Raw genomic sequence first — 14,569 nt, 5'->3', positions numbered from 1 at the left:
TTTAATTAATTCGGAGGTGTGTGGATCAGTTCGCAATTCAATGTGATGATTAAAGTCTCCTATTAGCAGAATTTTTTTACAGGCTAAGACATGAGGGGCCAGAGTATCAAGTAGCTGAGCAGCAAAGTTGGCTTTATTTTCCGGAGGTCTATAAACAAGCGCTCCTTTCCAGGATTCCTTATTGTTTAAGTCAAGGGAAAAAATAAGAATTTCGCCCCAAGTAGTGATATGTTTGTCGATTATACAATCTAATATAAGTATCTAAGGGTGGCCATAAGAAGATTATCTAAGAGAAAGACCAGGGGGGATGGCGGCTGGCGCTGGTGTGGCGCGGACGGGCGGGGCTTGAATTTGGCACGACTTAGGCGCACGCCGCTGCGCGTGTCCGCTCGGCGCACTCTGTTTTATCCCTGAGTGGGCGGGACCGCTGGCAGCTGTGTGTGTGGAGCGCTAACCGGTCTTGGATACCGGAAGTGAGGCTGGTTGGTGATTGGACCCCTCCGTTCAAGCGGCACACGCAGTGACGGACCAGGGGAACACCAAGGGCAGGTAGGCAGGTTGCTTTCAAGTAAAATTAGGTTTCAAATCAGAAACAAAGCGGCACAATTAAAAACAGTGGCTACAGTGAAGCAAGAGCAACCTATCAATTCAATCTCTCAGCAATGTTGTGGCGATATTCTGTCTGCGCGTGTCCGCTCGGCGCACTCTGTTTTATCCCTGAGTGGGCGGGACCGCTGGCAGCTGTGTGTGTGGAGCGCTAACCGGTCTTGGATACCGGAAGTGAGGCTAGTTGGTGATTGGACCCCTCCGTTCAAGCGGCACACGCCGTGACGGACCAGGGGAACACCAAGGGCAGGTAGGCAGGTTGCTTTCAAGTAAAATTAGGTTTCAAATCAGAAACAAAGCGGCGCAATTAAAAACAGTGGCTACAGTGAAGCAAGAGCAACCTATCAATTCAATCTCTCAGCAATGTTGTGGCGATATTCTGTCTGCGCGTGTCCGCTCGGCGCACTCTGTTTTTTCCCTGAGTGGGCGGGACCGCTGGCAGCTGTGTGTGTAGAGCGCTAACCGGTCTTGGATACCGGAAGTGAGGCTAGTTGGTGATTGGACCCCTCCGTTCAAGCGGCACACGCCGTGACGGACCAGGGGAACACCAAGGGCAGGTAGGCAGGTTGCTTTCAAGTAAAATTAGGTTTCAAATCAGAAACAAAGCGGCGCAATTAAAAACAGTGGCTACAGTGTAGCAAGAGCAACCTATCAATTCAATCTCTCAGCAATGTTGTGGCGATATTCTGTCTGCGCGTGTCCGCTCGGCGCACTCTGTTTTATCCCTGAGTGGGCGGGACCGCTGGCAGCTGTGTGTGTGGAGCGCTAACAGGTCTTGGATACCGGAAGTGAGGCTAGTTGGTGATTGGACCCCTCCGTTCAAGCGGCACCAGTGATTCCTCATTCACCCTGCAGAGCAGACATGTGTTGCTAAGTCTCTGGGGGGGTTTCCATGTTATGTCAAATAGACTAAAGGGGAGATAAAAATGCCTAAAATGAAGGAATTGTTTTCCACTTTCAAATTCATGTTAAAATCCATGTATGGTTGATTGTGCAAGGTGTACGTTTCCAAGGTATACCTCGAATTATTGTAGTTGGACAGCTTCTCCAAATCTATTAGACAGTAGGATATTCCTACTTCATGTTTTAATGATACCTTTTGTTCAGTCCTATTCATTTTATATAGGTCATTTAAAGTGGGGAGTTTGTTTTGCCAGATCATTCTTTATAAGATGTTCCGCTAGTGATACTTCAGCGAGTGGACTTAATAGCTTTTTCTTGATGGCCATTTTTAGGGTGCCGTCGACTGCCCAGTAGCAGTCGACAAAGTAGGAACTACGATGAATTACTTTTGGACATAAGTCCAAATGTAAGTCTTAGTTGACATTGGGGTGTGAAGTTTCATAGAGAGAAGGGCTTCCTAATGCCATCCAGGTAGACTGTATCTGGTTTGCTTATTAAGTCTGGAGACCAGCACATAGAGCTGAATGTAAGAGCTGGAACTATTTTGGTATTTGCAACCGTGAGAGTTGGACTTACTGCCCCTCCACCATATTTCAGAGCAAATCTTTTTACTAAGGCCACTGTCACTAGTGCAGGTACGATAGGTGGATATTCCAACCTAGTTTATTATCCATCACAGCGCCTTGGTATAAGTAATTTGACACCAGATCAACTTTGTTGTGGCTTATAAACCATGAATATTTTGGGTTCTTGCCTCTGAATGACAAAACCTTTGTTTGCTGATGTTAATCACAAAATTGTTGTACATATGAAAGGTGTGCACTCTGGACAATTGCGCTTGTAGGCTAATTTATTTTGTTGAAAGGATCACTATGTCATTGGTGTATGCGAGATATGGATTTTTTGTGTTTACCAGTTTAGGAGAGGTTCCTCTTTTCTGCTGTGAAACTGCTGCTAGGTCTGAGATGTGTAGGCTAAACAGTAGTGGAGCCAGGACACGTTCTTATTTTAATCCGTTAAAGGCATACATTTTTGGTGTTAGTCCTTTGCCATCCGATAGCAACACATGGAGAGGTTGAAGCCATGGAGTTCGATTAGGATCTTTAGCAAGCCTTTGCCTATTCCCCAATGCATCTACTTTGGCCCGAAGCTCAGCTCTATTGACTTCATCGAAGGCAGTGGAATAGTCAATAAAGCAAGCTAAGAAGATGATCCACTTATCCTGACAAGCTTTTTGGGTCAAGGTGGACAGTGCCACTGTGTTATCTACAGTGAATCATTTTTGTTGGAAACCTGTCTGAAGGAGGATTATTTTTTGTCTCTGCTCATTTTTGAAGATGAGATAGTACATGCTTTACAAATATTGTCCAATGTGTGTCCAGCACTGCAATCAGCCAATATCTTTGTGGGGAATCTCTCGGGTCTCTTTCATAAATGGGCTGCCTTTAACGGTTTTATAAATAACCCACCATTCATTGTGCCTAATCTCCACTTTTTAACCGCTCCTGTTCTTGTGTTTTGGAAACCTTTGCATGCCAGTTCGATTGACACAACTTCCCTCAGTATTCCTGACTATCTCAATGTGTAACTTGAGTGAGCAATCACAATTTACTCCAGGGTGTGTTTGAACCTTTGGAACTCAGAGGGGACAGTAATCTCTCACAATAAAATCACTGTCTATTCAGAGCTAAATCATTATATTTAAACAGTAAAGGGTTTGTTGGGACATTAATATTAGATGTTCCGTAGAAAACCAGAAGGTCCTAGCATTACAGTTGACAAAGAACCCAAATGGTATTCCATCACTTTGCCAGCAGGTTGCTATGGTGAAATTACCCTTCAGTCTATGAGCAGTGTTCTCCTGTAAAGACTCGCCTCTCTCCTTTCCTAATGGGTCTCTGCTTTTATTAAAGTTCTCCCTACCCAAGTTAGATCCAAAGGCGATTGAGTGTCAGACAGGCTATTATCCTGCATCTCAAAGGGCAGTGATACGTCTATTCTTGGGAACAGTAGAAGGCCTCATGCGCTGTTAGTACCAATGTAGGATTTCAACAGAGGCTTCATTTTGTGCTAAATGTAGAATATCTTCAAAGGCGATACAATGCACATTATCTCTTTGCATTTCACATGTAACTATAAACAAGCATTTGCAATGCAATAGGTCTCGCATTAGTAAAGTGTGAGCTATTGGTATTGTAAATGACACATTTTTTAATGACACCATGCACTTTTTTTCAATCCCACTACAGGGCCCATTCTCGGGACACCCAGGCCTAATAAAGAGGCCTGACTAATGAGTCTGTGATCAGTCGCAGTTTTGTATTTTCCGTCGATTTGCATGAGGCACTTAAACAAGGTCAACACATCATCCATGAAGACCACTTCCGGGGTGGTGCAGCTACAGGAAGTAATAAGAACAGCTAACCCTGTCCGCAGAGCACCATTCGTGCAAAAGATTTTGGGCTACGGAGTAAGCTTCCCTGGTCTTTCAGTGCCCTGCGATTGAAACATGCGCATTGGTTCATTGGAAGTATATTTATTTCATCTAAATGAAAGGTTAAAAGTGGGGAGATGCAGAGAGCGCTTTACATTTGTAAGTGCGCGTGGCATTATTCCCCGTTACTTATCGGCTAACAAAACGTGCTGTTCATACAAACAGGGTTATTTTCAAGTTAAGGAAGATAGAGGGAAGGCTGCAGCTGGGGGGCCTGAGAGCGCACAGGAAGGGGTGACCTCCCTCGTACGTGACCAGACGGGACCCGCAGGGGCGCGCATCCTGCTCGGGCACCCAGGGGAGCAAGCAGGCGTGTCTCTGCTTGCAAACGCCCAGGCTAATGGGAGAACATTAGGAATCCGCGAACTTGCGGGGGCCATCCCTGAAATGCAGACCCCCGCTACTAACAAGCAGCCAGCCACAGCACAGTGTACCACAGTTTCAGAGCCAAACACGGAGCCATATCTGGTTGATAACGGAATAAGGGCGGAAACCCCACACAGCATCCCGCGGAGCACTCACCAGTCTGCTGCAGCGCCGCGCCGCTCTCCTACGCCCAGATGTGCACGGACTCCCAGCTGTCCCCGAATGCAGAGGGCTGAGGATCGGTCAGTAATCCTATGGCCGGGATGCGAGTGTCCTCCCGTGACCCGGCGGGACAGCAGAGCTCCCCATGCCGGGCTCTGCGGCTTCACACTCCTCCATTTTCTTTGAAAGCTGGTGCTGCAGGTAGGAAGCCGACAGGAATGCTTACACAGAAGCAGAAATCACACCTAGCCCAAATCGGATCCTACAAAGAGCATCACATGCTGGAGTCCAATCGGTGCTTCCTGTGGTTGGAAACGGAATAACAACAAGCATTAGGTTGTTGTAACCCCTGGTTTTTTTTTGTGGCGCGACTGAGGAATGGGCCGCGTTGAACTACAAACGTTACGTTGGTTACGTCATTTTGTAGTTCAAAGCGGCCCGCCTCTCATGGGCCGCGAATGAAAAAGAGAAGCAGTGCTGGTGACGCGGGGCTCCCATGCCCGAGGGAGAGCCCCGCGGAGGCTGCAAGACTTTAAAATGACGGTAAGTGGGGCCTGTGGGGGGGGGGGCCCTTGTATGTATGCGGCAGCTTTGGGGGGGGAGGGGGGCCTTGTATGTATGCGGCGGCCGGGGGAGGGGGAGGGGGGGGCTCTTCTATGTATGCGGCGGCGGCCGGGGGAGGGGAGGGGAGGGGGGCTCTTCCATGTATGCGGTGGCGGCGCGGGGGGGTGGTTGAGCGCTTCGATGTATGCGGCGGCGGGGGGGTTGGGGGGGGGCTCTGTATGTGTGTGTGTGTGTGTAGGTGCGCTCCTGTGTGTGTGCGGCGGGGGGTGCCGGTGAGTGCGGGGAAGTAGGGGGGGTGCGCGCGTGTGTGTGCCTTCCTGCATGTGTGTGTTCAGCGGACGTGCACGGCGCCGTGCTGGGCGTGCGCGCCCACGAGGTCAAATCTCGGCCAGAAAACGCTCGTGACAGTCTGCTGTCCACATTCCCCCAAAAGTAACTACATAAGTTGTCTCGCATAGACAGCAAAAGCTTCGCTTTTGCTTTCGTCTAGCGAGACCTAAAAAAGCACACTTTTTCTTTTTTTCTTTGTTTCTCCATCTTTCTCTCCCTTTTCCTCTTCCTCTGTGTCTCTTGATCTCTTTTTCTCTTGCTCATCTAGGTTAAGGGGACTGAACAGATTTAGCTTTAACAAGAGGGGACATAGACATATCCCCAAGTGGTAGAAGTAAATAAGACAGGTGTCCCTGCATTACAAAACAGCCAAGAGTATTAACATAACCTGGCAAGTGTCAGGATCAACTGTCCTCTAAGGGTAAGAGTGTGATTTTGTTGCACTCTCCATCAAGAAGTGCCTTGTTTTCTTCTGGTGAAGCTAAAAAAGTGTAGGGTAATCGGAGTGCACTCGAAGATGTTACGCTCACTGGGGGGAAGGGGCGATGGACTGAGAAAAACAGAGAAGTAGGAAAGGGCCAAATGGGACAGCTATCAACAAAGTGCAAGGAATATGTTCGTTTTGGCTTCCAGTGTATCCAAGGCAAGGTTCTGGGAAGCAAGCATTTGTTATCCCTTAAAGTTAGGGAGGTGAATTCAAATCATGTTACCATATATGGATTGTTACTCCCCTGGGCAACAGTGAGGATTCCATTGGATTTCCTTAAAGTGTTTGGTTAATAGTTTGAAATGGTATCAACATACCATCTTGACCCCGTAGTTTAATGCTTTGATGAACTGTTGCCCAGAGGTAGAAAGTCTAAAGTTCAATTAAGCCGGATGAGTAGTGATCGCTGTGAGTCTGAGAATAACGGGCGGTGCCCAGTGAACCACTGAATACGTAGGGGCGTGTAACCAAATACCTTTGGACATGATGTAAATTGGGTGTCCTGATGTCAGAGGTCCTGATGGCCATTCATGTGTCCATCAAAGTGCATATCCTAACCGTACTCCACAGAATTAATTTCTTTACTCACAGTGACTCCCCTTCCTTGCTTTTCTTTCCAGACTCCGCTCTGCAAGGTCAAGCCTCTCACCTGGGGTTACCCATCGGAATCCTCTCTGCCCGGATTGCCGCAGCTCAATTTGACCAGATATGCCGGACTCCAGTGGACTACAGTCCTTCTGCCATACTAAATCCTGAGCAGAGAGTAAGTGACCGATACAGTTCTCGTGTAGATTCAAAGTGTAAAAGATAAGAGGTTGCAAGAAGGCAAGTATTCGGCTAAGTTGTTTTCTAAGCAAGTCAGTTGAATGCTTGGTTCTTCTATGATCCAGCCCCCCCGCCACAGTTTATTTTAGTTAGCGTTTCCCAAGTGGCATTACTTTGGCATGGGACCCTCTGTGCCCTGTATCAAGATATCAAGAAGTGGAAAATATTTTGTGTCTGTACTTTACCCATAACATATTCACACCAAATGACCAATGGTTTATACCAATATAATACCTCATATTCAGTTGAGGCTTGTTTTGGCGAATTATACTTGTTGGGATGTGAATGTCCCATGCATGGTAAATGTGCGTATTGCCCTGCCCTCTGTCCCAAGCTGTATTTGTTGTATCCCGATTTTTATTGAATCCGGATATGCTAATCTAAGCATGAACGCAAGGGCGTTGGCCTGTCCCGTATTCTGTGAGTCCCTGGGCCTGTCCTGGGGCTTGGAGAAGTGCACCAAACATGTCCCATTGCTAGCAATGGGCTAGTATCCTTGTCTTAGATGGTCAAAGGAAACCATAATGTAACCAGACCTTTTTTGAGTCCCGCCTCAGAAAGCGCATGTGCTGTTGCTTGAGAGATCTTTTTTATACTAGCAGAGGGCTTAAAGCCGCCCATTGCTTACCAAACGTTGGCTTCATTGACACTCGTGCTGGCTGCTCCTTTACCAGTGCGTGCGTTTAGGATTCTCTTCATCTTGGTATGTTTGTCCCTCCCCGGGAGCATAGCTCACTTACTGCTTCTGTGCTCTTTTGGGGGTACTTTTTTGTTCTTAAAGTTGCATTTTACAACACTTCTTAATAGTGCATGTGTTTGCTTGTCCTTTCCTTGTTGCTTGCTGCCACATCACTGTTGCTCGCAGTCACTTGCTTGTTGCTTGATGTCACTTCCTTGTTGCTTGCTGTCACGTCCTTGTTGCTTGCCCCCACATCCTTGCTGCTAGCCGCCACATCCTTTTTGCTAGCCACCTCGTCCTTGTTGTTTGCCCCCATCACCTCTTGCATTGTGTTGATTGCTCTGTTCCCCTTGCCCCCTTTTTGCGTTTTGTTTCTTGTCCTGCCCATCACTCCAGAAAAAAAAGCAATGGCCGCATCGTAGTCTTGTACGTGTCTTCTTAGGACCTCCCTATATCTGCCTTATAATGATACCCATATAACTGCCCCATGAGGATACCCTATTGGAATGTTCCAGTCCCAGACCCTTGAGGCTTCAGTACCAGACAGCAACCTTATGTAATGTTTTACTTCTGCTTCTCAGAGACATACCCCGCTTTCCTCAGTCAGGAAATTGGTGAAGACAAGACCTGCCTCATCTCTGGATCCTTTGCCCAACGTTTTACTTTTTGAATATGCTATCTCTCTGGCCCCTTGAAGTTTCTATAATGTGCAGTCCCTTTCCAAACCAAATAGATGCACTTAGGGTTCTGTTTGTTACTGCCGTGTCAACTACTGGTCTCTGTGATTCTTCCTCCTGGAAGAGTTAAAGCCATCCTTTTACATGTCCTAGTTACTGCCCAGGGATCACCTTTACTTGCCACCTAAGCTGTTTATTCCTATTATGTACCCATTTTCTTTTACTGCAGGCATGTTGACCCTCCAATGGTTGATGTTTTCATTATAAATAAGTGAGAGTGGAACATTCCTTGTATCATATATCAAAACAATTGTGGTAGGGATTGTTTTATGCAGTTATATTGAGCGCTGCATGTTGCGTTGCTTATTTGCTAGATTGATATTGCAATGATGTAAATTGGCATTGCTGATCAATCATCTATGATAACGATTTAATCACAAAACATATACCACCAGTGGACAGGGTGTCGCAGAAGTGCCTTTTTGGCTTGTCACTCTCCCTCAGCAAAATTAGATGGTGCTGGACCAACCGACTTAGTGCAGCGTTCCATTGCAAACTGGTGTTCAATGAAAATTGGGTTTGGAGACACTTGCCACAGACAGAAAGAAGCTGTGTCAAAACTAAGTGATCCTGGTCCTGTTACACACTCGCATTACTAAAGAAACCTTTGGCAGACCCCACCCACCCACCCAGCAAACTACAGACCGATCTGACCTATTACCTTACCCAGCCAAGGTCATGGAGAAAGCCAGACACACGCCAGCTTCTAGACAACACTCAATCAGGCTTCAAACTCAATCACAGCTTCCCTCATTGCAGCAACCAACGACATCAGGAGGATCCTCGATCGAAGAGAAACCGTGGACCTCATTCTGCTCCTCCTCTCTGCAGCCTTCAACATGTTCTCCCTCTACACCCTGATCAGAAGACCACATGAAACATGCATCCAATGACCCGCCCTAAACTGGATCTGCTGCTTCCTCACAGGAAAAACACAAAAAGTCAGTCTGCCATCCTACACATCTGAAGCCAAGAACTGCATCTGCGGAGTACCCCCGAAGGATATTTTCTCAGCCCAACCTTATTTAACGTCTACATGACCAGCACTGACTAACCTCATCAAATTGCCCAGCATCAACATTCTTTCCTACACATACGACACCCAACTGATACTTTCTCCGACAGGCAAGACTCCATGACAAAAAACAACTTCTCCAACCTCCATGACCACAGTAACCACCTGGATGAAATCCAATTGCCGCAAGCTCAACTCAGACAAGACCGAAGTGGTTATCTTCGGAAAGAAATCCTCTGCTTGGCATTCCACCTGGTGGCTGGCAGATTTAGGCTCCACACCAACCCCCACCGCCCACTGCAGAAACTTAGGAATTATCTTTGACCACAAGCTTGAAATGACAGCCCGGGTAAGCACCTCCATCTGTTTCCCCATCCTGAGGATGCTGCGAAAAATCTTCAAGTGGCTACCTGAGAACACCAGGAAAACATTTATACAGGCCCTGATAACCAGCAAACTTGACTACAGCAACAAACTCTACTCAAGAATCGCCAAACAGCTCCTGAACAGGCCCCAGGCCTTGCAAAATGCTGTAGCAAGACTTTTCCTCAACCTTCATCGCTGCACCACTTCATACCACTAGGAACTCTACTATCTCACCACACGCAAACGCACTCAGTTCAAACTCATCACACACACTTACCAAGCACTACACAACATAGGCCCTGAATTACTTAACCATTGAATGCACTTCCACCAACCCTCCAGACGTCTCCGCTCACCCGGACTAGCAAATGCAACCTGTATACAGAGAAGCAAGGCCGGCGGTCACACTTTGTATATCTCCCCAAAAGCATGGAATGACCTCCCTCAGCACATCAGAGCCTCCTCATCGCTTCTCGGATTCCACAAAAATCTGAAGCCTTGGCTTTTTGAATAATTTCACCTTGGGAGACCACCTTCTACCCGCCTGCAAAGCATCCAGCGACCCTCACGGCTAATTAGCACTCTATACAAATGGGCATGACATTACATTACATTATTTGCTTGTTAAGCTCACCATTCTTTGGAGTAAGCCTTGTATATGATCTGATTGGCAGGAATTGCTCGAGCTCCATCTATACCCGGGGAATGGCGGTGGAAACAACTCACTTTCAAGCATCAGATGCTGAAGTTCCATAAAAGAACTAGGTGCGTAGGACAAGGAACTCTCATGTGCAGGTGGGTCCAGTTCTGCCGTACTGCCTAGTATTGCCTGCTCCTTCAACCCTTACGTGCAAGACCGTGGCAGGGTGAGACGAGGACCACAAAAGGAGGTTTTTTTAACCGTAGCCTTGGCTTTTATATTTTATCTTTCTTCCCAAGTTTTACCGCACATGCCAATTCCACTGGAAAATACTGTATTTATTTGCCAGTTTTATATAGTACAAACTTGACCATTGCGGTTATCAGATCGCTTTACAAGCTTACAGAGAACAGCATTTAGTGCTACTGATTAGTGATGTCTGTGACTCCCTAGCAGAGGACGATATAGTCAACTGTGTCCTACCTATGGAAACTCATTCAGGTGGATACTATCCTTGTTTTCAAATCTCTGTGGACTTCACCAGCTGTAGTTAATTTATTGTGCTGATAGAAGGTATCAGGAAAAAAACTAAGGCACAGATGTGCTCTCAGACCACTTATTGATTGCCTGGCCACTACTATGGTGGCTGAGAGACTTTTAGGGTTTGGGTAGAGTTGGATAGCTCAAGCTAGAATTCCAGTTTTGCTCCCCAAGGACCACGAACTCACAAAGAACTGCGTGACTGTTTGCAAACTTCCATGGAGATAAACTGAGATGCAATTGTACTGCCTGAAAAAAATAAAAAAACAGTCCGATTCAGACTCTTCGGGGAAAGGACGGGGGCCGTTTGGAAAGGAACATGTCAGTATTGTTAAAATTGGTAGGAAGACCTTTGAAGATTGCTGAGTGACGTACTATTTGGAACCAGGGGCTCAAAAACGGCCCTGTAACAAAAACGTCCCCCACCCTTGCTGCGCACCGGGGGATTGCCCGGTGCCCGCAACAGCCAGTCCGGGCCTGGACTGGAAGCAATGCTCAATGTCGGAGGTAGGAGGAAGATAAAAGGATTGTGCATTTTTCGTGCCCCTCCCCTTTATTTTGATTCCTAATTTTGGATAGCCATGCTACTTACAGCTGTGCGAGTCTGAACTAAAAGACAAAATGGCTGCTATCAGATTGGCTTCACAGTGACCACTGTGACATCACAATGTGCCCTCTGACATCACAGCGCTCCACTGGAACACTGCCCCCTTGAATTCTGCCGGCCACTTCACAGTTCTGCTTCAAGGGCAGCCGGAGCAGGTGTAAACGTGGGAATCTGTAGCATTTTCTTCATAATGGTGATAATTTTTAAACCAATATTTCCCTTCATTAGCACGGTATTTTCAGACATTTGTTTGTTTTTATTTTTTGAGTGTATAGCTCCCCAATCGTATTCTATAATGGTGTTTTTATAATTTTGATCAAGTATCACGTTGGTCAGCCGACTTTTTACCAATAGGGGTTCACCGGAGTTTTGAGCTTGTGAAGCGAACGGTGTTAGTTGTATTTTATTTAAGATGGTTCATTTATTTATTTGTCCGCACTGAACTCGTGGGCATTATCCGTTGCTTTTCTTTACTTCTTTTTTTTTAGCTCAGTTTCGAAGCACACAGCCTTATAAACTCTTCTTGGTATTTTTGTGTTGAAATCGGAGATGTTTGGGCCTTATGAAACCGTGTTTATAAGAAAGGAGAAAGTGAAAGGGGCACTATTTATAGATTGCTGGGTACCGCTGGATTGTTTCAAAGTGTATACTTCTCTTTACTGTCTTAACAAGTCCACAACATTTCTGAAGTGGAAATTATTAAATCTCAGTCATGTCTTTGCTGGAGAATTAAGTCGACGAATGCATTACTCATATGCTTCTTGAGACCTCCCTGTGTTTATTTCAGTGGGGTTAGAGAGCACCCATTGCTTCCTATTGGTTGGCTTCATAGTCGCTCTTGCTTGCTTTTTTATTGGTCACCTGCTGTAGTCTTCCTTCTTCTTGCTTGTTTGTCCCATCCCGAGAGTATGGATGCATTACTTGTGTCCTTCCACTGCTTATTTTTTAGGCACTACTTTTTTGTATTAAAGCACTCTTTGAGTGCGTCTTTTTCAGCTGTCTCCATCGTGTCCTTCTCCCTCCTCTGTGCTCCTCACCACCCTCCTCCCATTGTCCACCATGTTGCCTTGCCCCCCACCCTCCCTCCCATTGTCCTCTGTTTTGCATTTCCCTCCACCCTCTCTCCCGTTGTCCGCCATGTTGCCTTGCCGAATGCCCTGTAGTGTACTGCTCAGCCAGGATGTATGACGTGAGAGAATGTGGAATGTTAGAATGTGGATTGGATGTCATCAGTTGCTGAATGGGCTGAGCAGGACGCAGACCGCTCCTGGTGGGGCTCTCTTCATCTTGAATACAACTAAAATAAACACATCATTTAAATAACAAAGAATGGACATATTGTTGTTCATTACATGCCGACCCTCCCATTGTCTGCAGCGTTGCCAGTTGATCAACCCTCCATCCTGTTGCCCGCCGTGTTGCTTCACCCCCCCATTCTCAGACATGTTACCTTTTGCCGTTGTCTGTCACTTTACCTTTTGTCCCATCCTTCTCCTCTTTGTCTGCCGTGTTACCTTAATCCCACTCTCACTTGTTTTCTCTGTCACGTGGGTTGGCTTCTATTGGCTCTTCTGTGTAAAGTTCTAATTTTATATGTATTTCATCAATTGTGAAAGGTGAGGACATTTCTAGTTGAGGCCGGCCCTTTGCCTATCCCTTGTTATTTATTCAGAAGTGCCTGATGGCAGCCAGATGCATAAACCTTACACCTCTTTGTGTCTGTGTGTGCCCATGGATGGAGTCTTCCTTCCCAAGTGCTACCTGCTTTGATAAGCATCAGTCCACACAAAGGTTGAACCTGGAGTGTAGCCTGAAGAGGACATTTCAAAGAAGAACCTCCCTAAACCAGTTGTATAGTTTAAGACCATAGATCCACTTCACCTGTCTAACAGTTATGTATAAAAGTGGGACCCAAACCACCCCAGTTCTTCATGACCAAGCAAGGGAGGGCTCTGGAGAATACTTAAAGGACTGCTATACAACAGAGAATGCTGACTGTCTCAAAAGTCTTCTCCCAGCGAAGTTGTGGATTCGTCCTGAAGCACAGAGACGCCTGCCTTCCTGCCTGCTTAGGGAGGGAAGGAGTTTGCATCGCCCTAAAGGAGAGACTGTCTTGAAAGGAGTGAGGCCCAGTATGTACCAGTTAGCTGTGGGATGTCCCAAAAAAGCAGATTGCTCAAGAGCAAACTAGAGACGACCATTGTACCCCCGGCTCTGAGACCTCTCATCCTGGTTCCCGGCCGGTACCATTGCACTCACCTGCCTAACTGGGGCCCCTGCTGCGTGATTGCTAAAGGTTCAGAAGGGGGCTGTAAATACAGGATTGTTACCAGCCTAGATCAAGCCTGCTAATAGGCGATTGCTTTCCGCCTGGACAAGGGCTTCAACTACCCGATTGCCGAAGGCTTGGACATGGGCTTCAACTGCGCAATTGCCATTAGCCTAGATGAGAGCTGCACCTACAAGACTGTCGGCAACCCAGATGAGGGCTGCAAAAATGTGATTGCGGTCCAAATGGAAGAGAGCGGCAACAACAGTCTAGTTCATGTAAGCCCAGGTGGGGCTGCACCCATCTACGATCCAGTTAGGACAGGGCCCTCCATGACTGACATCGCCTGACCCTTGGGTTATATCTGCTTAGGCCCAGGTGGTACTGAATCACCAAACCAGATGAAGACTGGTGTGACTTGGCCCTTGCCTGCCAATGCACAGCCTCTGGGTCCATGGCTGCTGCTAGATGCGGCCTGGGGCCACCTCTGACATCCCAGTGGACTTGATGGCTCACTGCAGCCCCTGCCAGGTATGCATGATGGCTGCCCCGGTGCAAGGCAGCAGGCATGGACTCATAAAGTGTCACCCATCCAGAGAAGAGATAAGACCAAAGTTATACAAAGCACATATGAAGGGGGATAAGACCAAAGGTGTAAAGTGAGCACATAAACTGGACATTAGCTTGACCACACTACTCCTGATTTCACGGAGGGGAGGGAACTAAGAGTTAGGGTGGACCATGTGGGAGGGATTTGTAGAGGGAGTGGTGAGGGTGTAGCGCCTTCAGGGGGATTGCTCTCAAGTACACTGACTTATTTGATCATTGAATTGTGTAGCATTTATTGCAGCTGTGATTGATGTACTTTTTGTCTTGTAAAGCCCAGCACTGGGCTGGACATTAAGATTATTCTGTCTATTGATTGATTGAGTGATGAGCTCGAGCAACCCCACACTACTATGAGAAGCCTGTGACTGCA

General features: G+C 46.9%; 1 protein-coding gene across 1 annotated transcript in view; it reads left to right on the top strand.

Annotated features, from left to right (window-relative positions):
- The window catches only part of FANCA (FA complementation group A), a 674,778-nt gene that overhangs the window by 60,288 nt on the left and 599,921 nt on the right, over positions 1 to 14,569 (top strand). Inside the window, exon 4 of the mRNA XM_078671408.1 lies at positions 6,533 to 6,675. Coding sequence (XP_078527534.1) covers positions 6,533 to 6,675 — 143 coding nt within the window. The remainder of the gene's footprint in view (positions 1 to 6,532; positions 6,676 to 14,569) is intronic.

This window comes from Lissotriton helveticus, chromosome 12, assembly GCF_964261635.1.
Source record: "Lissotriton helveticus chromosome 12, aLisHel1.1, whole genome shotgun sequence".
NCBI lineage: Eukaryota > Metazoa > Chordata > Amphibia > Caudata > Salamandridae > Lissotriton > Lissotriton helveticus.
The sequence above is the reverse complement of the archived record's forward strand: the minus strand, read 5'-3'. Positions and strand labels throughout refer to the sequence as shown.